The following is a 27,809-nucleotide window of genomic DNA, read 5'->3' as shown; positions in this document are numbered from 1 at the left end:
GATTGTATGACTTGGACGATGAATCAGGGCAGAGCAAGGTGGTTATAAAAACAGAAGCGCGATGTGAATACAAATATTTTACTGACCGCGGCATAAATTCTGCCGCATTATAAACATAGTCCTGGCACGACGCAGTATTTCTGGGCTTATCCTTATAGCTTCTGTAGGTGAACCCTAAAGGAGGGAGGGCCAGATTACACATACATTAGGCCACACCCTGATCCACCCTAACCACGCTCATTTCAGGTGTGGTCACCGTACCTGACTACTCTGCTGAAAAGTCAGAGAGACTCCCGGCAATGTAGGTCACCCTCCCGGATCTCGCCTCACTTTCTTCTGAGGTGGGCAGGGCATCGATGATGCAAACTGCATTGCTCCACCCCTTGCGCTTGTTCCTTGGGCCTCCTCCCTGGGATCCAATGAGTGTGGATTTTTGCCTACAGACTAATTCCACAGCGAATCATGTAAAACTTCTAATAGGAATCATTGCCCGTTGCCAGATCCTCACATCTGCAGTGTTTAGGCCTCGTTGCATCCTGCACTGGGATGGCGGCACATTGGGGCAGCCTAGCGATATAAGTATTGCTATATACATTACACCCCTGGTGGTCAAACCCCAACGTACAGCAGCCAAGCCCCCTTCCAAGCAGCTGCGGTCAGGACACGAATTAGAATCTTAAATGTCGGGAGGTGTGGGGTACAGCAGCGTGGGGGTAGCGATGGCCGTCCTTATGCTGGGGAGAACAAGTTTACAAATGGAGGTTGAGTGATGAAAAAGTACAAATTCGGCCGTCCTCAGATCAGCCCGCCATTGCCGGCACGGATGTTGTCAGGCTCCCAAAAAAACAATATTGCCCAATGGCGAATCATACACGGGGATACAGCAAATCACACTTTATACAATCACTTACGTACCCTGCCCTTCGTATTCACCGACCTCCGGACACGTCCATTCACCAGCCACCCTGCAGTCACTGCCTCCCCATGCGTGGCCTCTGACATGTAAGTACAAACAAAACACAGGATTAGGCCACAGAAAATACACGTGTCCTTGTATAAATAAACCAGAATACGTCTCTGTAGATCAAGGACTGCTGTGGAACTACAAATTCCAGCGTGTCCTGCCATAGTTTTAGCATACACTAACAACCAAACTGTGGCAGGGCATGCTGGGATGTGTAGTTCTACAGTTGCTGGGTTGCCTATCCCTGCTGTAGATTATTGTGCCCCCAGACTATATATATAACAAGCTGGAATACCCGCCGTTGCCTGGGTTAAAGAATGGACCTGGAAGTGGAATCGGTATGAATTACCGCCAGACCCAGGGTCGGACTGGCCCACAGGGGTACAGGGGAAACCCCCGGTGGGCCCCACTGCCTGAGGGCCTACCCCTCCACTAGGGAACAGGTTAGAGACTGTGCTTATGAATTATACATTATGCATATATTACATTATACTGCACGTCCTGTATAATTGGTGTATTTTCTACTTTGCATTGCTGTTATTAATCTGGTACATTATCATGCATGATCTAGCAGTATTTTATATATTTTTTTAAAGGTGCCCAGACCATGCTCTCTCTAATGGTTAGCCAAGCCTCTGTGGAGGCTGGCCACACCCCCTCTGTAGGCTGGCCACACCCCTAAGTATGGGCCCCTATCACTGCATTCCCCCGGTGGGCCCGTCATGCCCCAGTCCGACACTGGCCGGACCTAAGGCCGGCGGATGAAATACCGACACTGGAAGGCTGGCACATGAAGATCCCGACAGAGGTAAGTAAGACCCCAACCCTCCACTCTCCCCCCCCTAACCCTCCCTTTGGGGTGCCTAATCCTAAACTCCCCCCAGGCGGTGCCTAAACCTAACCCCCCCTCCCCACACCCTAAACCCAAACCTCCCAGGGGGGGTGCCTAAACCTAACCTCCCCCTGGGGGTGCCTGACGCTAACCCCCCTTCCCCTAACCTGACCCTGACCCTCCTGGGGGGTTCCTAACCCTAACCCCCCGTGGCTATCACCTCCTGACGCCCGGCTCACCAACGTTCGGTATGCCGGGCATCAGGATTTCACTGTCAGGAAGCCAGCGGTCGGCATCCCCTGGAAGTACATCTGCAGCCTTAATTTTTTGCATTGGAGACCAACACTGGAGAGCATGGCATATGAAAATGTGCTGGGAGGAAATGAGTAACTGACAGTGCAGATGCAGTGTGACAGTTGGAGGAAATGAGTAACTGACAGTGCAGGTGCAGTGTGACAGTTGATCCTCCGACTCACTGCTCTTCCGTTGGAGCTCTGCCTGCCCCCCACTGGTACATATCAGCCTGTGCCTTCACATCAGTGCAGTTTTAGGCACTGGAAGTCATCCTGGGATTATTAATGCCCCCAAAGTGACTCACCCTCCTCTCTCTCGTGAGGCAGGCGGCGGGGCTTGCGGTGGCCTAGAGAATGGTGGGTGGGTGAACTTCAGTGGCGGGTGTAGGTGGTTCGGCAGTGCCGCTGCTGGCGTCAGGCTGCGCAGCGTGACCTCTGACATCACATCACGCTGTGCACAACAGCGCAGCTGCTGCCGTGGGCAGGGGGAGCCGGGCAGCGTCTGAGCCGTCAGTTGAAGGTGCTCAGTGCTGCCTGGCATTAAAAAAAAGCATTGGCTGGCTAATCCCGGGTTTGGCCTGTCTATTGTTGAGCGAACTTGCTTAAACAAAAATTTCCAGTCAGAACATGGCCCTGACGAACTTTGAACATAGCCAAAAACCTAATCCTGGTCAATTACACTACCATGCCAAATTTGGTAGAGATAGGTACAAAACACTGGCCGTGCATAAAGGACATAAAGAAGGACATACATACACACTTTCTTGCTTATTATATAGGTTATTATTTATTATTATTACATTTTATTTATAAGACGCCTTAAGTGGTCTGCAGCGCCGTACATACGTTAGCAGTAGGACAGTATAGGGTACACAGAACATTACAATACAGGGGCCTATTCATCAACACTAAAATAACGTTTTTAAGGACATTTTCCTTAAATAACGTTATTTTGGTAGTCATGTAGCCACTTAGCACAGGAGATATCACAGATATCTCATTGCTAAGTTCCCCCTGCGTTACTTTCCACACTCCCCATACATTATTACATTAGTACATTAGTACATTAGTATGGGGATGTGGAAATTGTGGTATTCATCAAATTCCGAAAATTTGGAATTTTCGGAATTTGATGCAGTTACTATTCGCCACTGTGAGGTGGCGAATAGCAGAATCCACTTACCTGTATCCACGTGTGCAGGTCCCCCGACAAGTCCCTCCGGCGCTCTGCTCCGTCCTCAGGCTCCGGAGGCTGGTCTGTCATGTGTGCTCCCCAGCAGAGCACAAGAAAGTTTAGACAAAAAAAAAAAGTTTTTTTGGTCTGCGCAGCACTGTTTCCAGATGCGATAAGGTAGTGTAGGCAGGAAAAGTATCTATTTCCCGAAAAGCTGTCATCGCAAAAATGACAGGTACCGGAATAGATACTTATGGAGAGATGGAATGATGAATTTCACCTATAATTAGCTAGAACTCCATGAGAGTTCTAAAGCTAATTATCTCCAGAGATTTTTTACGTTTAATGAATAGGCCCCTCACCATTAGGATCACAGTTCTCAGATAACTAGCGACCAGCCCCGGCTTTGCACAGGAGCAATTTTGAATTTCCGGCGATAACCAAGGTCTTATAACAGATTGCCTTGTAGATGACATTGGTTGTTTTTCATCCTGACATCAACATGAAAAATTTTAGTTTTGACGTGACACACAAAAGCCATGTGTATGGGGAACCTTACCGGGAACTGGACTCGGACTGGAAATGAAAAAGAATAGTTTTTCACATAAATTAAATAGGAATGGTAAAAAAAAAGGGAAAAACTGAAATTTTGTATCAGTAATCGGGGCTTACATAATTTTTTCTGGAGAAAGACATATCAATCTCTGCATAGTATAAATTAAAGGCCATCGCAGTGATATATCTGTAACGGTTTAGGCAGCGTAAGCCAAGAAAGCGCTCGGACGTCCGTTTTTTCATGGACTTGCTTCACTAAAACCGTCACAGCTCGGCTCCTGTGTGTCTTACATTAATGTGTCATACACCTAAACCTTCCTCCACACATGCTCTATAGAATAGTGACAACTCCATCAACACGTGTCCAGGGGTTCACGAGATTATCCCAAACACACAGACAGATGCCTACCAGGGACTTTATTCTATGTATAGATACAGCGCATGATCAAAGGAAGGGCTGTAACCCACAGCAACCAATCGGATGTTAGATTTTATCTGACCAGTGTAAAGTCTGCATCATCCGGTTGGCTGCCACTTGTGTTACTATAGAGCCACAGGGTCCCTGCGATCTGAGACAGCATAATGTAGGTCTGTTGCTGACAATAGTCGTCTATGAATTTCTGGGAGAAATGGAAATAACAAGTATCATACAGGTCACACAGCGAGTGACTCTTATTAATGTCTCTCATCCAGTACAGATATAACTGGGAGTGTAATTATTACCATTACCTGGATTAACCAATTCTATATATAATGATCTCACTACAGGAAGAGTCTTACAAAATGTCCCTTCACAAAGCACTCAGATCTGGCCGATGCAAGATGAGATAGAAGGCAGCAGGCTGGGTCAAAAAGCTAAAACTAGTGGCAGTTACTTAATTACACGGATTGACATCACCGAATATCAGTGCGCAACTTTATCAATTTCACCTCTGTTACCTAGGAGACTGCAAGCCGGAATTTAGGCAGTGTGAGGTCTCATCTCAGGGTTGTGTGATATAGAATTCCTCTCTCAGGATAAAACATTTCACCTTACCACTGATGCTCAACGGAATGAACGGAAAATTATTTTTGAATAAACACAGTTTTGAATGACATCCCCTCTCCTGAGATGGCATGACCCAGGCGGATATCGCAACAGTTCAATAACCTCCACCGTGCATCTTACCAACGGATCTTCCCTCTTTGAATGTGTTTTTGGTATATTTCTTTAGCTCAGAGATTATTTAATTTCCTAATTCTACGAGTGAGGATCTCACTTCCTCTTAGTTGGACAGGAAACGTTCCCAGATGTACACAGAAAACCCTTTCACAGCACATATATCACACGCGCGGACATCTCGTGCCTCTTAATGGTTAGGCGGTAAATGCCTCAGTGCTACCATAGATGGACAATGTTCAGAATGCAGAGTCTCTGTGGTCTGGTCCATTGTTGCCAAATTAATTATTTAAGTTCTGATCGCTTATCTACGGGCAACACTAGCAGCCATTTATGAAGTGGAACATCAGCCTTGGACCCACCATGCTCCTCCACTTTTGCAAATGCCCCTGGTCTTCCTTCATTTGCATAGGAGCAGAGGGGAGGAGCTGGGCAGAGCGAGGGTGGAGATGTAACAATCATAGGGGCATCCTGTGCTGCACTGGGGCATTTCTTTGTGGGGGTGGTTGTGAAGGGGATGAAGGGTGGAGACAATGTGACGTTTACACTTGTGCCCAAGGGGGAGATTTCCCTCCTAGTCATTGTAACGATGGCCATTGGAATGGGACCAGCGTATAATGACAGCAGTACCACCATCGTAGACCGCCTGGCGATGGCATACGCAGTGGACAGCTGAAGTTAGCACATCCCCATAGAGGCTCTGCCACGCACACAGCCGGGGTGATGTCAGGAGTCATCGGAGCAGCAATAAGGAACCATGCAGTGGGGGCGAATATCGCAATTCTGGCTTTTCGCAACAATAAGAAATAAAATTTGGAACCAAATGTGCTAATATAATCGTACAGGGGCTCCTTTCCCTGCGATGTGTCCGAGGTGAATTGATGGATACTGGAATCATTTCAATCCTCTATCGGGATCCCTACGGATCCTGGTGCGAAGTCCGGCCCATAGGCTCCTGGCGTCTGCAGATGGCGTTAGCTGCGGGGCACAAGCTCCGGAGTGGAGAGCTTAGTAAATCTTTCTATGGGGGCTGCTCCTGCTGTCAGAAATGGAGGGGACCGAAGACGATATCCATGGTCCATTCAGGGGATCCTTAATATTTGCAAATCACCCCCACCCCTCGCATATACTGCTTAGTAAATATGCCCCTAAGTGTGCTTGGCTAATAGGCCCATTTATAAGCCTATATTTACACCAATAACACACACGTTTTCGGGGGGAGCCTCCCGAAAATTGGGTGCCGCTCCCGACCTCCCGGGAAGGCAGGCAAGCCTCCCGGCTGCCGGCCACTCCTCCTTTCCCCCGGCAATTTCATATAAAGTCCCCGCAGCGGGGGACGGCGGTGACGCGATTCACATGGAATCGCGTCATTTTGGCCCCGCTCCCTGCTTCACACTGCCTGTAATATCGGCAGTGTGTAGTGGGGGCGGGGGCCAAAATGACGTGATTATGTGGTTCCCCCCCCAACCCCGCCCGCAAACACTCGTTGTCTGGCCTGGCCCCCGTTTGCTGGCCACACCCCCCAGTCATGCTGATCTGGCTGCTCCCTCCCAGAAGGGGCAGCCATATAGTCGGCAAGTATGCCCTCCCCCCCGGCCATGGCGGCCGTGCACGTGCAGTCAGCGGGTGAGAGAAGTTCTGTGAGGGACCCGTCGTGCTGGCAACAGTCAGAAGCCAAAGGTGAGATGAGGCAAATATTGCACGGAACCGGTCTGACATGTACAGTAGCTGCTCTCTGGTCCAGGCCTAGAATGGCAGCGTGTAGGGGAGCTGGACAGGAGTGGCCCCTATAGCAGTCTGCAGTGTACAAATAATAGTAAAGAACATTTAGCAAAGGCTAAAGCAAACAGAATTCCTTTTGTTGGGGCACTCGTTTGTTAATCATATTTAGACATGAATAATAATAATAATAATAATGTTATTTATATAGCACTTTTCTCCTAATAGGACTCAGAGGACTCGATTCAATTCAGCGCGCGGTTTGGTCCAACAGTTGCCAGTAAAGTCTGAGAATGCAGATTCTCGCGTCTTAACCTTGGTGTTTATCGTGAGCAGAGGCGCCGTAAGAGGGTGGGGGGCGCTTTACTAATTATCCGGGCTTGCTGGAGGGCCACCTGCTGTGTGCTGGGCTGCAAAGGGTGTCTCCTCTGCCTGTGGGGGGTAGCGATCATCCTTATTGTGCCCCCCCCTGGAATTGCGCTGGGCTGAGGGGCTCACAGCGCCCCCCCTCCCCAGCACCGCAAACTAGGTTGTTCTTCCTTTTTTTTCTTAAGGGGGCGTTGTCACGCCTCTCACAATTAGGCCACACCCCCTTCCCCTGTGCCAGCTCTTAAAGGCCCTGGTTGCAAGAATCGACATTCTCCGACTAAAGTGCCAGCCACGAGGCTGTGAGCTCAGGGGGGTGCGAGAAGAAATCCTTTAGCTGGACCAAACAGCGCGCTGAATTGAATTGAGCCCAAAGTGCTTTACATTTGCCTTTACAGCACAATATACAAAACAAGCTTAACAAGGGACATTGGTGAGATGCTGGGTGCACAGGAAAGTATTCAGTCTAATTTTGAAGTACTCTCGAGTGGAGGATCCTTGTACTGTACGGGGAAGCGAGGTCCATAGAGTTGGAGACGCAAAGCTGAAAGCTCGACCCCCAAATGAATTCCGGGAGATCCTAGGTACTGTTACCTAGACTAGGACTAAGGTTGTTTAAGCTGCTGAGAATTCTGCTCCTTGGCAATTGTACTATCCGTTAAACACATATTCTTCCTCAGAAGACTGCTCACCAAGGCCCTGTGTGGAGTTTGTATGTTCTCCCTGAATTTGTATTGGTTTCCTCCCACAATAGTTGGTTAATTGGCCTCTGACAAAAAAATGTACCTGTGTGTGGGGTATATTTACCTGAGAGCTTTTAGAAGTGGAGATGTTGCCCATAGCAACCAATCAAATTCTAGCTATTATCTTCTAGAAGGTGCTAGATAAATGTTACGTAGAATGTACCCCTGTGTGTCCATGCGATGGGGAATATTGCGCCTGATACAGAGATGCTCGGTAACGCAATCACAGCTGCGAAAATATGCGAATGCTTCCAAAGCTCACCCTAACATAGGGACGCCCACTGCGGCCTTCTCATATCCATCCAATGTCGCTCTCATGCGTAAACATCGGTAACATGTCATTGACGCACATCAGGCATGTACGGCAGACACTGCAGCTCTCCTTGCACGCAGATGGTTGTCATGCTACGTATGCAGTCACAATAGCTAATTTACGCATGCGCATGAAACGGCATTCCAGCGCTCAGACGCACCTGTGTTTTCTGACCACCCCCATTACCGCCCCAAACGCTGACTACCTGTCACTCCCTTTGCAAATGGATCCTCTGTGCAATTGTAATCGCAAAGCAATCGTGGCACGTGCGCATTGCGACTTATACACATGCACGCTGGCAAACAATCGATCGATCTGCACCATTGCGTCCGTCTCTGAACGGGACCATAGAGTGTAAGCTGCACTGGGGAAGGAGTGATGTGACTGATATTCCGAAGCGCTGTACATGGCATATATGTGTGCGCTATATAAATAACTGGCAATACATCATAAATAACATAAGACTCAGCAGCAACGTTTCAGAGACAAACCAACTCTCTCCTGACGTAGCGGTGACTGCGCCAGCCCGGGACTGCTGCGCATAGCAAGTCATGTGTGCTGTAAGCAGTGTACTGTACATGTCAGGCCGATTCCCTGATACAGGCGCGGGGCCAGATGTATAAAGCTCTGGAAAGTGTTAACGTGGAGAGTGATAAACTACTAGCCAATCAGCTCCTAACTGTCATTTTGCAAACACAGCCTGTAACGTGACAGTTAGGAGATGAGTGGCTGGTAGTTTATCACTCTCCACGTTATCACTTTCCAGTGCTTAACACATCTGCCCCACAGTCTCATACTGAGCGTGTTACAGTCTGCATCAGCTACGAGGCCCCGGGGAGTAATAACACTATATTTATATGGGACTCTGGCAAAACTAACTTCCGTCATGTACATGAGAAACATTAACTCACCGAGACAGGTCACCAATACTACAGCAAGTACGGGGCAGGGACACGAAATACACAGCTAACACACCCCTACTACACACAATATACAGCTCACACACACAACACAACACAGTGCTGACCGTACTACACACAGCTAACACACCCGTACTACACACAATATACAGCTCACACACACAACACAACACAGTGCTGACCATACTACACACAGCTAACACACCCGTACTACACACAATATACAGCTCACACACACAACACAACACAGTGCTGACCGTACTACACACAGCTAACACACCCGTACTACACACAATATACAGCTCACACACACAACACAACACAGTGCTGACCGTACTACACACAGCTAACACACCCGTACTACACACAATATACAGCTCACACACACAACACAACACAGTGCTGACCGTACTACACACAGCTAACACACCCGAACTATGCACAATATAGAGCTCACACACACAACACAACACAGTGCTGACCGTACTACACACAGCTAACACACCCGTACTACACACAATATACAGCTCACACACACAACACAACACAGTGCTGACCATACTACACACAGCTAACACACCCGTACTACACACAATATACAGCTCACACACACAACACAACACAGTGCTGACCGTACTACACACAGCTAACACACCCGTACTACACACAATATACAGCTCACACACACAACACAACACAGTGCTGACCGTACTACACACAGCTAACACACCCGTACTACACACAATATACAGCTCACACACACAACACAACACAGTGCTGACCGTACTACACACAGCTAACACACCCGAACTATGCACAATATAGAGCTCACACACACAACACAACACAGTGCTGACCGTACTACACACAGCTAACACACCCGTACTACACACAATATACAGCTCACACACACAACACAACACAGTGCTGACCATACTACACACAGCTAACACACCCGTACTACACACAATATACAGCTCACACACACAACACAACACAGTGCTGACCGTACTACACACAGCTAACACACCCGTACTACACACAATATACAGCTCACACACACAACACAACACAGTGCTGACCGTACTACACACAGCTAACACACCCGTACTACACACAATATACAGCTCACACACACAACACAACACAGTGCTGACCGTACTACACACAGCTAACACACCCGTACTACACACAATATACAGCTCACACACACAACACAACACAGTGCTGACCGTACTACACACAGCTAACACACCCGAACTATGCACAATATAGAGCTCACACACACAACACAACACAGTGCTGACCGTACTACACACAGCTAACACACCCCTACTACACACAATATACAGCTCACACACACAACACAACACAGTGCTGACCGTACTACACACAGCTAACACACCCCTACTACACACAATATACAGCTCACACACACAACACAGTGCTGACCATACTACACACAGCTAACACACCCGTACTACACACAATATACAGCTCACACACACAACACAGTGCTGACCGTACTACACATAGCTAACACACCCCTACTACACACAATATACAGCTCACACACACAACACAGTGCTGACCATACTACACACAGCTAACACACCCCTACTACACACAATATACAGCTCATACACACAACACAACACAGTGCTGACCATACTACACATAGCTAACACACCCGTACTACACACAATATACAGCTCACACAAACAACACAGTGCTGACCGTACTACACACAGCTAACACACCCGTACTACACACAATATACAGCTCACACACACAACACAACACAGTGCTGACCGTACTACACACAGCTAACACACCCGTACTACACACAATATACAGCTCACACACACAACACAGTGCTGACCGTACTACACACAGCTAACACACCCGTACTACACAAAATATACAGCTCACACACACAACACAACACAGTGCTGACCGTACTACACACAGCTAACACACCCGAACTATGCACAATATAGAGCTCACACACACAACACAACACAGTGCTGACCGTACTACACACAGCTAACACACCCCTACTACACACAATATACAGCTCACACACACAACACAACACAGTGCTGACCGTACTACACACAGCTAACACACCCCTACTACACACAATATACAGCTCACACACACAACACAGTGCTGACCATACTACACACAGCTAACACACCCGTACTACACACAATATACAGCTCACACACACAACACAGTGCTGACCGTACTACACATAGCTAACACACCCCTACTACACACAATATACAGCTCACACACACAACACAGTGCTGACAATACTACACACAGCTAACACACCCCTACTACACACAATATACAGCTCATACACACAACACAACACAGTGCTGACCATACTACACATAGCTAACACACCCGTACTACACACAATATACAGCTCACACACACAACACAGTGCTGACCGTACTACACACAGCTAACACACCCGTACTACACACAATATACAGCTCACACACACACAACACAGTGCTGACTGTACTACACACAGCTAACACACCCCTACTACACACAATATACAGCTCATACACACAACACAACACAGTGCTGACCATACTACACACAGCTAACACACCCCTACTACACACAATATACAGCTCACACACACAACACAACACAGTGCTGACCGTACTACACACAGCTAACACACCCGTACTACACACAATATACAGCTCACACACAACACAATGCTGACTGTACCACACACAGATGCACAGCTAACACACGCGTACTACACACAATATACAGCTCACACACACAACACAACACAGTGCTGACCATACTACACACAGCTAACACACCCCTACTACACACAATATACAGCTCACACACACAACACAACACAGTGCTGACCGTACTACACACAGCTAACACACCCGTACTACACACAATATACAGCTCACACACACAACACAGTGCTGACTGTACTACACACAGCTAACACACCCCTACTACACACAATATACAGCTCACACACACACAACACAATGCTGACCGTACTACACACAGCTAACACACCCCTACTACACACAATATACAGCTCACACACACAACACAACACAGTGCTGACCGTACCACACACAATACACTGCTAACACGCCTGTAGTACGCAAAATATACAGCTCACACACACAACACAGTGCTGACCATACTACACACAGCTAACACACCCCTAATACGCACAATATACAGCTCACACACCCAACACAGTGCTGACCGTACTACACACAGCTAACACACCCGTACTTCACACAATATACAGCTCACACACACACAACACAGTGCTGACCATACTACACACAGCTAACACACCCCTACTACGCACAATATACAGCTCACACACACACACAACACAGTGCTGACTGTACCACACACAGCTAACACACCCGTACTACACACAATATACAGCTCACACACACAACACAGTGCTGACCGTACTACACACAGCTAACACACCCCTACTACACACAATATACAGCTCACACACACAACACAACACAGTGCTGACCATACTACACACAGCTAACACACCCCTACTACACACAATATACAGCTCACACACACAACACAACACAGTGCTGACCGTACTACACACAGCTAACACACCCGTACTACACACAATATACAGCTCACACACACAACACAGTGCTGACTGTACTACACACAGCTAACACACCCCTACTACACACAATATACAGCTCACACACACACAACACAATGCTGACCGTACTACACACAGCTAACACACCCCTACTACACACAATATACAGCTCACACACACAACACAACACAGTGCTGACCGTACCACACACAATACACTGCTAACACGCCTGTAGTACGCAAAATATACAGCTCACACACACAACACAGTGCTGACCATACTACACACAGCTAACACACCCCTAATACGCACAATATACAGCTCACACACCCAACATAGTGCTGACCATACTACACACAGCTAACACACCCGTACTTCACACAATATACAGCTCACACACACACAACACAGTGCTGACCATACTACACACAGCTAACACACCCCTACTACGCACAATATACAGCTCACACACACACACAACACAGTGCTGACTGTACCACACACAGCTAACACACCCGTACTACACACAATATACAGCTCACACACACAACACAGTGCTGACCGTACTACACACAGCTAACACACCCCTACTACACACAATATACAGCTCACACACACAACACAACACAGTGCTGACCGTACTACACACAGCTAACACACCCGTACTACACACAATATACAGCTCACACACACAACACAGGGCTGACTGTACTACACACAGCTAACACACCCCTACTACACACAATATACAGCTCACACACACAACACAGTGCTGACCGTACTACACACTGCTAACACACCCCTACTACACACAATATACAGCTCACACACACAACACAACACAGTGCTGACCATACCACACACAATACACAGCTAACACACCCGTACTACACACAATATACAGCTCACACACACAACACAGTGCTGACCATACTACACACAGCTAACACACCCCTACTACACACAATATACAGCTCACACACACAACACAACACAGTGCTGACCGTACTACACACAGCTAAAACACCCCTACTACGCACAATATACAGCTCACACACACAACACGGTGCTGACCGTACTACACACAGCTAACACACCCCTACTACGCACAATATACAGCTCACACACACAACACGGTGCTGACCGTACTACACACAGCTAACACACCCCTACTACACACAATATACAGCTCACACACACAACACAGCACAGTGCTGACCGTACCACACACAGCTAACACACCCCTACTATGCACATTATACAGCTCACACACACACAACACAACACAGTGCTGACCGTACCACACACAGCTAACACACCCGTACTACACACAATATACAGCTCACACACACACAACACAACACAGTGCTGACCATACTACACACAGCTAACACACCCGTACTACACACAATATACAGCTCACACACCTAACACAGTGCTGACCGTACTACACACAGCTAACACACCCGTACTACACACAATATACAGCTCACACACACACAACACAGTGCTGACCATATTACACACAGCTAACACACCCCTACTACGCACAATATACAGCTCACACACACACACAACACAGTGCTGACCGTACTACACACAGCTAACACACCCGTACTACACACAATATACAGCTCACACACACACAACACAATGCTGACTGTACCACACACAGATACACAGCTAACACACCCGTACTACACACAATATACAGCTCACACACACAACACAGTGCTGACCATACTACACACAGCTAACACACCCCTACTACACACAATATACAGCTCACACACACAACACGGTGCTGACCGTACCACACACAGCTAACACACCCCTACTATGCACAATATACAGCTCACACACAGCTAACACACCCGTACTACACACAATATACTGCTCACACACACACAACACAATGCTGACTGTACCACACACAGATACACAGCTAACACACCCGTACTACACACAATATACAGCTCACACACCCAACACAGTGCTGACCGTACTAAACACAGCTAACACACCCCTACTACACACAATATACAGCTCACGCACACAACACGGTGCTGACCATACTACACACAGCTAACACACCCATACTACACACAATATACAGCTCACACACACACAACACAATGCTGACTGTACCACACACAGATACACAGCTAACACACCCGTACTACACACAATATACAGCTCACACACACAACACAGTGCTGACCGTACTAAACACAGCTAACACACCCATACTACACACAATATACAGCTCACGCACACAACACGGTGCTGACCATACTACACACAATACACTGCTAACACACCAACACCTCACGTTATAGTCAGCCTCTACAGTGTGTTTCGGTGCCTCATTGGGGTAAATTTACAGATCCTGTCTTCAAACTGAGACAATGGGGCGAATGTATCACAGCCTAACGTCCCTATTCATGGTGAGTTACACATGGGTTTCATGGCTATTTATCATTCCTGATGTGCAGGGACAGCTGCCCGCCAAATCCTACATTACCTCTAATACCGCTGCCGCTGACAGTAGTGACAAAGGTTTGGCCCCGGCAGTGTTATGGCGCACGCAGGAGCTCAGGTAGCGCACGTGCACTGCGAGGGCCAGAGTGAGGAATCCAAGGGCGGTATTCAATTGTTTTAGCGTGCCCTATCTTGCGTCTAAAGTGACAGGAGATCACTGGGCGCTAATTAATTGATGCCGATCTTCGTGTCGATTGCTCCCAAAGAGGTCTGGTTTAGGTGCGTAAAACGGCTACTCCCGATCAAATTGCTGGGCGCGATCGCAAAAAGTGCCGTTTGGGTGCCCAAACGGGTCACTTTTCTTGTATTTCAGCTCGCACCCTTCCAAGGGGGTGTGAGCTGAAATGCCGGCGCCAGCAGCTGATCGTGCCTGACAGGAGCAACTATTGAATATCGATAGGCTTTGGGGGGGGGGGGGGCTTTCAGGGTTAGTACCTAGGGGGAGGGATTAGGGATAAGGATTAGGAAGTGGAATACTAACCGAAACGTCGCTGCTAAGACATCGCAGCCGGAAGTGCACCGCATGTGACCGCCAGGGCCTGGAAGAAGACGGTGGAGCGGGCACTGCCGCTGGGAGAAGGTTTGTCACGTCGACCTATTATCCGTGTAGACATGATGAATGATGACATTATTACTGTTGACCAATGACACCACACCAAGATTTCTGTGTCGGGATTTCTGGGTTATTGTGTCAGGGGAGTATTGTGCTGGGGTTTCTGTAAGGGGGTAGATGTGAGGGAGTTATTGTGTCGGGGTTGCTGTGTCAGGGGGATGCTGTGTCAGGGGGATGCTGTGTCAGGGGAATGCTGTGTCATGGGGATGCTGTGTCATGCGGTTGCTGTGTCAGGGGGATGCTGTGTCAGGGGGTTGGTGTGTCAGGAGGTTGCTGTGTCAGGGGGATGCTGTGTCAGGGGGTTGCTGTGTCAGGGGGTTGCTCTAAGGATGTCGCTTGTGTCAGGGGGTTTCTGTGCCTGGGGGTTGCTGTGCCAGGGGGTTGCTGTGTCAGGGCGATGCTGTGTCAGGGAGTTATTGTGTCATGGGGAGACTGTCAGGGGGATGCTGTGTCAGGGGGATGCTGTGTCAGGGGGTTGGTGTGTCAGGGGAATGCTGTGTCAGGGGAATGCTGTGCCAGAGGGTTGCTGTGTCAGGGCGATGCTGTGTCAGGGAGTTATTGTGTCATGGGGAGACTTTCAGGGGGTTGGTGTGTCAGGGGGATGCTGTGTCAGGGGGTTGCTGTCTCAGGGGGTTGCTCTGAGGATGTCGCTTGTGTCAGGGGGTTTCTGTGCCTGGGGGTTGCTGTGCCAGGGGGTTTCTGTGCCTGGGGGTTGCTGTGCCAGGGGGTTGCTGTGTCAGGGAGTTATTGTGTCATGGGGAGACTGTCAGGGGGATGCTGTGTCAGGGGGATGCTGTGTCAGGGGGTTGCTGTGTCAGGGGGTTGCTCTGAGGATGTCGCTTGTGTCAGGGGGTTTCTGTGCCTGGGGGTTGCTGTGCCAGGGGGTTGCTGTGTCAGGGAGTTATTGTGTCATGGGGAGACTGTCAGGGGGATGCTGTGTCAGGGGGTTGCTGTGTCAGGGGGTTGCTGTGTTGGGGTTACTGTGAGGGGTGTCCTGAAGTGTTCAGCAGTGTCTGCACACTGGAGTCCCCACGTTTCATCAGAGAGGAGTAGAGGAATGAGGGCCAGAGCAGATGCACTGTCAGCAGAGAGCGGAGATGATTATAGCAGGTGGGGGCACAGGCAGGATGCAGCTGTCTCTTGTTTGGAATATAGGAAGGTTGTGATTTCATAGAGGAACTCTGTAGTGTCCAGTGTGACAGATCTATGTATTGCAGAATTAACCTCTCATGTGCCTGTGTATACAGGAGTATATGGAAATACAATAGGATCAGGCCACATATGTGAGGCTTTTGCAAAGTAATGTAGTCTATGCACTAGATACTCACTGGCCTGATTACTATGTGCTCATCTGTGACTGGATGGGTAGGTGTGCACATCCGTGACTGGATGGGTAGGTGTGCTCATCTGTGACTGAATGGGTAGGTGTGCACATCTGTGACTGGATGGGTAGGTGTGCTCATCTGTGACTGGATGGGTAGGTGTGCAAATCTGTGACTGGATGGGTAGGTGTGCAAATCTGTGACTGGATGGGTAGGTGTGCAAATCTGTGAATGGATGGGTAGGTGTGCTCATCTGTGACCGGATGGGTAGGTGTGCTCATCTGTGACCGGATGGGTAGGTGTGCAGATCTGTGGAGCTCATTCAGAGCCGCTCGTAAGCAGCCGCTCGCTCGCTCCGAGCGATGTTCGCACATCTGCGCATGCGTATGGGTCGTAATGCGCATGTGCGAACCAGTCAGTGCGGTCAGAAATCGTGTGCTCGCAAAATAGTGAATGCCTGCTAATTTGAGTGACAGGATGAGGCGTTTATGGGTGGTAACAGGGGAAGGTGCTTGAAAACAGGGAGTGGAGATCCGAACGCAGGCGTGCCTAACGGTCAAAACGGGCGTTTTAAGGATGTGCATAATTAACAAAGCAGCGTCATCGACCGCGTCAGTTGGGTGTCTTTTAGCCTGAACTGCTCGCATGATTGCGGTAGGAAAATGCTACCACAAGAATAGCGAGCAGTTCAGACGCGTTTCGATGAACTCGATTAATCTAATAAATAGTGGACATGACGTATGATGCGAGCGGCCAGGGGGCGTCTTTTTCAAAATAGCGAGCGCATGTTTTGTTCGCTCGTTCAGACATAGAGGCGTCAATAGACCGCAAAGAGCGAGCACTTAATTTAAATATCCGGCCCCTTTTTCAGAACGACCGTCCGCAAATAGCGTCCAGCTCTGAATCAGGCCCAGTGACCGGATGGGTAGGTGTGCTCATCTGTGACCGGATGGGTAGGTGTACTCATCCGTGACTGAATGGGTAGGTGTGCTCTTCCGTGACTGGATGGGTAAGTGTGCTCATCTGTGACTGGATAGGGTAGGTGTGCTCATCTGTGACAGGATGGGTAGGTGTGCAAATCTGTGACCGGATGGGTAGGTGAGCTCATCTGTGACCGGATGGGTAGGAGTGCTCATCTGTGACCGGATGGGTAAGAGTGCTCATCTGTGACCGGATGGGTAGGTGTGCTCATCTGTGACCGGATGGGTAGGTGTGCTCATCTGTGACCGGATGGGTAGGTGTGCTCATCTGTGACCGGATGGGTGGGTGTGCTCATCTGTGACCGGATGGGTGGGTGTGCTCATCTGTGACCGGATGGGTAGGAATGCTCATCTGTGACCAGATGGGTAAGAGTGCTCATCTGTGACCGGATGGGTAGGTGTGCTCATCTGTGACCGGATGAGTAGGTGTGCTCATCTGTGACTGGATGGGTAGGTGTGCTCATCTGTGACTGGATGGGTAGGTGTGCTCATCTGTGACTGGATGGGTAGGTGTGCTCATCTGTGGCTGGATGGGTAGGTGAGCTCATCTGTGACTGGATGGGTAGGTGTGCTCATCTGTAATGGAATGGGTGGTTACATGTACGGATGTGTGTGTACATGTGATGTATGGATGGGTGGGTACATGTGATGTATGGATGGGTGGGTACATGTGATGTATGGATGGGTGGGTGCATGTGTTGATGTACAAATGGAGGGGTGGGTATATGCATTGGTGTATGGACAGGTGGGTACATGCACTGATATATGGACAGGTGGTAACACGCGCTGGTGTACGGATGGGTGGGCACGACTGGATATGCCCCTGTGTTGGTGTACGGACAGGTGGGCATTGCTGTGCTCAGCTGTGGCTGGATGGGTAGGTGAGCTCATCTGTGACTGGATGGGTAGGTGTGCTCATCTGTGGCTGGTTGGGTAGGTGTGCTCATCTGTGCCTGGATGGGTAGGTGAGCTCATCTGTGCCTGGATGGGTAGGTGTGCTCATCTGTGCCTGGATGGGTAGGTGTGCTCATCTGTGGCTGGATGGGTAGGTGTACTCATCTGTGACTGGATGGGTAGGTGTGCTCATCTGTGACTGGATGGGTAGGTGTGCTCATCTGTGACTGGATGGGTAGGTGTGCTCATCTGTTGCTGGATGGGTAGGTGTGCTCATCTGTGACTGGATGGGTAGGTGTGCTCATCTGTGACTGGATGGGTAGGTGTGCTCATCTGTAATGGAATGGGTGGTTACATGTACAGATGTGTGGGTACATGTGATGTATGGATGGGTGGGTGCATGTGATGTATGGATGGGTGGGTGCATGTGTTGATGTACAAATGGAGGGGTGGGTATACGCGCTGGTGTATGGACAGGTGGGTACATGCACTGGTGTATGGACAGGTGGGTACATGCGCTGATGTATGGACAGGTGGTTACACGCACTGGTGTACGGACGGGTGGGCACTGCTGGATATGCCCCTGTGCTGGTGTACGGACGGGTGGGCATGGCTGGATATGCCCCTGTGCTGGTGTATGGATGGGTGGGCACGGCTGGATATGCCCCTGTGCTGGTGTATGGATGGGTGGGCAAGGCTGGATATGCCCCTGTGCTGGTGTACGGATGGGTGGGCACAGCTGGATATGCCCCTGTGCTGGTGTACGGACGGGTGGGCATGGCTGGATATGCCCCTGTGCTGGTGGACAGACGGGTGGGCACGGCTGGATATGCCCCTGTGCTGGTGTACAGACGGGTGGGCATGGCTGGATATGCCCCTGTGCTGGTGTACGGACGGGTGGGCACGGCTGGATATGCCCCTGTGCTGATGGATGGACGGGTGGGCATGGCTGGATATGCCCCTGTGCTGATGGACGGACGGGTGGGCACGGCTGGATATGCCCCTGTGCTGGTGTACGGACGGGTGGGCACGGCTGGATATGCCCCTATGCTGGTGTACGGACGGGTGGGCATGGCTGGATATGCCCCTGTGCTGGTGTACGGACGGGTGGGCACGGCTGGATATGCCCCTGTGCTGATGGATGGACGGGTGGGCATGGCTGGATATGCCCCTGTGCTGATGGACGGACGGGTGGGCACGGCTGGATATGCCCCTGTGCTGGTGTACGGACGGGTGGGCACGGCTGGATATGCCCCTATGCTGGTGTACGGACGGGTGGGCACGGCTGGATATGCCCCTGTGCTGATGGACTGATGGGTGGGCACGGCTGGATATGCCCCTGTGCTGGTGTACGGACGGGTGGGCACGGCTGGATATGCCCCTATGCTGGTGTACGGATGGGTGGCACGGCTGGATATGCCCCTGTGCTGATGGATGGACGGGTGGGCACGGCTGGATATGCCCCTGTGCTGGTGTACGGACGGGTGGGCACGGCTGGATATGCCCCTGTGCTGGTGTACGGACGGGTGGGCACGGCTGGATATGCCCCTGTGCTGGTGAAAATGTCGGACTGGGGCGTGAAGGGCCCTCTGGGGGGCTTATATTCAGGGGTGTGGGCAGCCTCCAGAGGGGTGAGGACAACCTCCACAGAGGCCTGGCTAACCATTAGAGAGTGCATGGACTTCAAATATGTATATATAGTAAATACTGCTGGCGCATGCATGATAATATACCAGATTAATAACAGTGCACCTTCATTTACAACCTCCTTTATTTAACACACACATTTCTCAAAACGGTCATACCAGGGACTTGAACCCATCACCTCACACATTGCAGTCAGACAACTTACACATCGAGCTGTTTGTTCCTGCATAAGAAATTAGCAAATTAGCAAATTCTAAATATATGAAGCTACTTGTAACTGTTAGTTCAAAACCATTGCAACTAGGCAGATGTATGTAGTGTGCAGCCACATCCAATCGCCTGCAGCCACACATTCAATCCCCTGCAGCCACACATCCAATGCCCTGCAGCCACACATCCAATGCCCTGCAGCAACATCCAATCGCCTGCAGCCACACATCCGATCGCCTGCAGCCACACATCCAATTCTCTGCAGCCACACATCCAATTCTCTGCAGCCACATATCCAATGCCCTGCAGCCACACATCCAATCCCCTGCAGCCACACATCCAATCCCCTGCAGCCACACATCCAATGCCCTGCAGCCACACATAAAATCCTGTGCAGCCACATCCAATCCCCTGCAGCCACACATCCAATCCCCTGCAGCCACACATCCAATCCCCTTCAGCTACACATCCAATCCCCTGCAGCCACACATCCAATACCCTGCAGCCACACATCCAATCCTCTGCAGCCACATCCAATCCCCTGCAGCCACACATCTAATCCCCTGCAGCCACACATCCAATCCTCTGCAGCCACATCCAATCCCCTGCCGCCACACATCCAATGCCCTGCAGCCACACATCCAATCCCCTGCAGTCACACATCCAATCCTCTGCAGCCACATCCAATCCCCTGCAGCCACACATCCAATCCTCTGCAGCCACATCCAATCCCCTGCAGCCACACATCCAATCCTCTGCAGCCACATCCAATCCTCTGCAGCCACATCCAATCCCCTGCAGCCACACATCCAATTCTCTGCAGCCACACATCCAATGGCCTGCAGCCACACATCCAATCCCCTGCAGCCACACATCCAATCCCCTGCAGCCACACACTACATAGATCTGCTCAGATGCATTGCTGATTATGTTTTTACAAAAGTATATTGGGCCTGATTCAGAGCGGGTGTGGATTAACAGACAGACAGTAAAAAGGTAGACAGTGTCTAGGTAGACACCAAATGTTAGACAGTCAAAAGGTCGACATGAAAATGGACAACACATGCTTTTTTTTCAGTCCTAATCTTCACCCTAACTGTCCCCTTAGTGCCTAACCTAAACCCTCTGGTAAATGCCTAACCCTAACCCTCCGGTAAGTGCCTAACCCTAACCAATCCTCCTTGTGCCTAACCCAAACCCTCTGGTAAATGCCTAACCCTAACACAAACCCTCCTGGTGCCTAACCCTAACCGTCCCTCCTGGTGGCTTACCCAAACCCTCCGGCAAGTGCCTAACCCTAACCCTCCGGTAAGTGCCTAATTCTAACCCTCTGGTAAGTGCCTAACCCTCCGGTAAGTGCCTAAACCTAACCATCCCTCCTGGTGCCTAACCCAAACCCTCTGGTAAGTGCCTAACCCTAACCCTCCGGTAAGTGCCTAACCCTAACCGTCCCTCCTGGTGCCTAACCCAAACCCTCCATTAAGTGCCTAACCCTAACCGTCCCTCCTGGTGCCTAACCCAAACCCTCCGGTAAGTGCCTAACTCTAACCGTCCCTACTGGTGCCTAACCCAAACCCTCTGGTAAGTGCCTAACTCTAACCCTCCGGTAAGTGCCTAACCCTAACCTAAACCCTTCGGTAAGTGCCTAACCCTAACCTTCCGGTAAGTGCCTAACCCTGATTGGCTGGTGGCTCCTGACTGATCAGTGGTCACACACATACACCGCTAATGGTAAGTATATGGATCGGGTGCCGGTTTGTTTTTTTGCAAAGACCCCTGGATGCTACGGAGACCAGCGCGAGGATGGGGGTGAGTATAGGATCTTTTTTGCAGGTACATCCGAACGGATTTCTACATGGGACAAGTGGACGCGAACATCTGGCAGCAGGTAAGTATGTGTGATTGAGGTAGGTGTGTATTAAATGTATACTATCTACGGTGTGTGTGTTGTGTCTTTATTTAACTATTTATTTTACAGTGGAGGTACGGGTGCAGGCCGCCTGCTGGCACTTGTAGTTCCCCATGTGCAGGCATGCTGGCAGGGGCATTCTAGAGAGGAGGGGGCCCATGTGCAGTCTCCGACACGGGCCCCCTCCTCTCCGCCCAGCGGCCGGCAGCGCACTGAGCTGTGCGCGGCCAGCGCTGGAGTTATAGACTCTGGGCAATAGAGTGTGCCCAGAGTCTATAATGTATGCACAGGTCACCGGGAAAATGGCTGCGGCGGCCATTTTCCCTCTACTGCGCATGCGCAAACAACGTGAAAATGGCCCCTGCGGCCATTTTCCAGTCGTTTTACAGCGCCGGACCCCCGCGCCGACGTGGGACTTCGGAGAGGTAAGTAATATTATGGGTACAAGGGGCCCGTGTTCCCCGCACTCCCTGCACTCATTATAGATACGCCCCTGCATGCTGGCACCTGTAGTTCCACTGTAAAATACAATAGTACTGCTATTTAACACTTTATTACCCCTGTACCCACAGTCCAGGGGTGTGGGGAAGAGCCCCAGGCTTCAGACCAAGCCTGGGGTTTCGGGAGAGGGGGACCCCTTCTTGGGGGGTCCCCACCTCCCCTGAGATCCCCAGCTTGGCCTGACCGGCTTGGGGTGTCAATGCTTTGGCCATGGAGCCCTAGTGATAGGGTCTCCGGGCTGTGGCATTACACCCCGGTCAGTTTGGGTCCGGTGCTGGTTTTAAATATAGGGGGACCCCTACGCAATTTTTTTTCCCCCTATACTTAAAACAAGCACTGGCCCTGTAGCCTGGTGCTGGGTCCTAAATTACGGTGGAACCCTACTCATTTTGGAACCAGGACTGGCTGACCAGTCCGGGGCTGGTTATGCTTTTGGGGGGGTGACCCTACGTCATTTTTTTTTTAACATTTAACCAGTTTTTTACAGGTACAACACAAGCAGCCTTCACATATCTCACTGATACTGTATGTGCAGGCTGCTTGCTCGGGAGAGATTTGCAGAGAGAAAAACCTGCAATCTCGGGTGAGTAATCTCATCTAAACTTGCTACTCGGAGGAGATATCTCGATCTGCTTCACCATCGGAAAAAGCACTTTCACCTAAACTCACTTCTTAGTAAATTTGCGAGATGAAAAGCGGGAAAATCACCCGAGATTCGGCGATGCAAATCGAGATAAAAAAAAAACTCGACCAAACTCGATTCTTAGTAAATGTAAAAGTCTACAAGTGAGAATGATTGTAAACAGAAAATTGACAGGCGCCGTTGAACCTCGCCCCCTGCACTGCAGTGCCCTGTGCCGTGGCACGTCGCACCACCCTAGTTACTGCCCTGCAATGCCCTGTGCCGTGGCACGTCACACCAGCCTAGTTACACCCTGCAGTGCCCTGTGCAGTGGCACGTTGCACCACCCTAGTTACTGCCCTGCAATGCCCTGTGCCCTGGCACGTCGCACCACCCAAGCTACTGCCCTGCAATGCCCTGTGCCGGGGCACATCGCACCACCCTAGCTACTGCCCTGCTAGCACGTCTGCGGATATCTAGTGCAGATCAGTAAATGGGGGGGCGCTCGGTCTGGATGAGGGTGATCTGACAGCGTGATAGCGGGAAGTGTGATACAAGGCAGGGAGAGCACAGATCTATAACACACAAATGCAGAAGGAAGCAGCTATTAATATGTGCACTGTCCGAGACACAGAACACGCAGGTGCGGGTGGGTGCACATTACCATCATACCTCCTGTAATATCCTGTGTGGTTGGCAGACGTTGGTATGGACTCACCATTAATGAGCTCTAATACCATCAGGATAGAAATGGGTTCCGACAGGCATGAAATCTGCACCGATTATTGTTGCTTCTATAAATTTGAAGCAGGAGAAGATGATTGTTGTCATAAAATTGTGCAGCCCTTGTACGGTGAGGGCCCCAGACAGGGCCTATGAATAGGAAGCCATGGTCCCCAGTGGGATGCGTAGTACAGCTGGTAGACTAATTCTTTATTCCACAGTATCGCTTTGCATGTCCTGCTGAACTCATCAGCTCAGCCAGGCTGGGGTCCTCCTTAGTGTGGCTCTAATAGTGGAACACAGCATGGCCACCATTTACTCGTAAAGCTCTTCCCCAGCTGGGGGATCCGTATAGATTCTGGCAGAGAATGATTAGCATGACTGGTGCTCACACACAATCCTTCTTGTGACAGAAACTGAAGCTATCAACTTATAAACCCGCCATGTCCTTAGCCTCATTCTGGCGGAGAAACGCGTTGCTAGGGGTGCACTGGGCGACACATTTAGGTGCACCACTGCAATGCCAAGGTGAGTTACGCTGCCCATTCAGGGGCTTATTCAGAGTCAGACAGACGGCCGATGATTTGCATAGAGTGTATGCGCAGATGCAAATTTACACATTTTTGTGTATGTCCATCCTATATTATTATTATTTATTTATATTGCACAGAGCATAAGCAACCAAGTGTTATGTGCCTTAGAGGGGAGTAAGAAGTAGATGAAAGTAAAGTAAGGAGAAGCACAAGAGGGTAGAGGGCCCTGCTCGTAATAGCATACATTCTCTAGGATGAGAGCTGGATGGCTTTGATGAAATAGTGGGTCTTGAGAGCCTGTTTGAAGGATTGTAGAGAGGTGGAGAGTCTGATGGGGAGAGGTAGAGAGTTCCAAAGGTGGGGAGCAGCGCAGGCAAAATCTTGGAGGCGGGGGTGGGAGGAAGTAATCAGTTGGCATGAGTGGCGACGTGCATTAGTTGAACAAAGAGGGCGGACAGGAGAGAGAAGGGAGATGAGGTCAGAGATGTAAATGGGATAATTTTGGGTGAGGGCTTTGTAAGCAAGTGTGAGAACCTTGAATTGGGGTGTGAAGGCGAAGGGGAGCCAGGAAGATGAGCCGAGCGGCAGCATTGAGGACAGACTGGAGAGGAGAGAGATGGAAGATGGGGAGGACAGATAGGAGGAGGTTACAGTAATCCAATCTGGAGATGACCAGTGAGTGGATGAGGGTCTTAGTGGCATCCTGGGTGAGAAAGGGTCTGATCTTGGAAATATTTTTAAGATGGAAATATATACTTTATATTTACTATAGTATACTGACTATACTGAGTCAGAATGAACTCAGACGCATCTGTCTTTCCGTGGAAATCTGGCTTTCGCAGCTGCACGCAACTACAGCCACCATCAGCCGCTCTGTGTCTGCCGTACATGAAGACCACTGATCAAGACAGCAGAACATCTTGGAAGCTATGGAGACATTTTTTAAACAGGTGTACAGGGAGAATGTTCTGCAGGCCACAAATATCAGTCTCTGCTGGGGGAGGACACGAGACACAGATGGACCTTAGGAAATACAAAGTCCCCAAAAGGTGACCCCCGTAAGGTCTACAGGTGTCCCCGGCGAGACGTTTAAGGGCTCCAGTCCTGTAGCTGGTAACCAGTCCGCAATCATCTTTGCAATGACACAAAGTTGGCTTATAATGGTGACAGCTGGAAGCGGTTACACTTCTCTGAATCTACGCTTAAACCTGCATACACAGTTACACACGTAAAGATTTTCTGTCCAACCATCAAACTAGTTGATTGGTTGGAATGAAAATCTGGTAACGTATGGGAGTAACTGATGATCAGCAATTTGCTCCTAAATGCCAGAAAACAGATGAAAATGGCGTCAGACAAGTTTGTTAAATGTTTGATCTAAACAATTTGGTCAAACAACAGTTTTTGTCCATTTTCCGGCGTTTGGGAGCAAATTGCTGATTGTCATTTGCTTTCATACGTTACCAGATTTTCATTCCAACCAATCAACTAGATGGATGGTTGGACAGAAAATCTTTACGTCTGTATGCAGCTTTACTCTTAGATTATTTCTATTTAAAGTCAAGATTTTTTTAAATAGTTGATTTTTGGGGGGATTAAAATGATAATCCTGGGGGAGAGGGCGGGTTCTCTGACCGGCTGTGTATATATTCTGTGACTAGTGACCAGTCCAGCTTATGACAGCGTTATGTCACCGCGGTGATGGTGCATATGACATGTAGCGGCTTCTGCGGCTGCATCCTGTTATAGTATAATATACCAGGATTATAACCAAAGCCAATAATGACAAGGAGACCTGCCGGACACATGTGTTAGGTCTGCATGCAGGGTAAATACTGGTGAGCTGGCATGCCGGCGTGCATGGGCGTAACTACCATAGGTGCAAGGGGTGCAGCTCATACATGTCTACTCTCCTGGAAGTCACGGGAGGTTCCCGATTTTTCGGGTAATCCCCCGCACCCCCAGTAGAGCAGGCATTTCTCCCGCATTCCTGCCCACTTCCTAGTAAAGTGGGCAGAATGGGGAGAATTCTGCAGCGATCGCGGGTCCCCGTGTAGTGGGCGGGGCTTAATGACGCGATTCTACAAGAATAGTGTTATTTGGCTCCACCCCCCTATTTAAATCAGCGCAAATCGCAGCAATTTACCATGAGAGGGCGGGGCTTAATGTTGCGGACCGTCATGTCCCGCCCCCCATTGTTACACAGCTGCTTCTCCTCCCCGAACTTCTCCCGGGGAGGATAAAAAAATAGTCGGCAAGTATGGTGCAGCTGCTATGGGGCCCAGGGGCCAGGGGGGTCCATCTTCCTTGTCACAGGTACATGTGTTATATACATTATTCTCCATTGGGTGGTACATAGGGGCCCTTACACACTCCTGCTATCGGGCCTCCAAATACATAGTTACACCCCTGCCGGTGTGCCCAATTTAAAATCTGCACAGGATGGAGGGGAAACACTGAGCAGGAAGTGACCACACTGTGAGTGAGGGGAGACAGATCAGTCACTGAGGGGGGGGAGTGGGTTACAGGAAAGTGGGTGTCACTATCTATAACCTTGAGGACCTCTTAAAAAATATTTTTATTTAAACATTTTATGCTATAAACAGGGAAAACATCAT

General features: G+C 49.8%; 1 protein-coding gene across 1 annotated transcript in view; it reads right to left on the bottom strand.

The window, feature by feature from the left end:
• LOC148474265 (disintegrin and metalloproteinase domain-containing protein 33-like) overlaps positions 1–27,809 on the bottom strand; it is a gene marked incomplete at its 3' end in the record, with an annotated part of 104,642 nt that overhangs the window by 58,799 nt on the left and 18,034 nt on the right. Inside the window, exon 2 of the mRNA XM_088458872.1 lies at positions 916–995. Coding sequence (XP_088314998.1) covers positions 916–995 — 80 coding nt within the window. The remainder of the gene's footprint in view (positions 1–915; positions 996–27,809) is intronic.

This window comes from Taudactylus pleione, unplaced genomic scaffold, assembly GCF_031769625.1.
Source record: "Taudactylus pleione unplaced genomic scaffold, aTauple2 ptg000861l, whole genome shotgun sequence".
In the NCBI taxonomy this organism is placed as follows: domain Eukaryota; kingdom Metazoa; phylum Chordata; class Amphibia; order Anura; family Myobatrachidae; genus Taudactylus; species Taudactylus pleione.
This window is presented reverse-complemented; position numbering and strand designations above follow the sequence as displayed.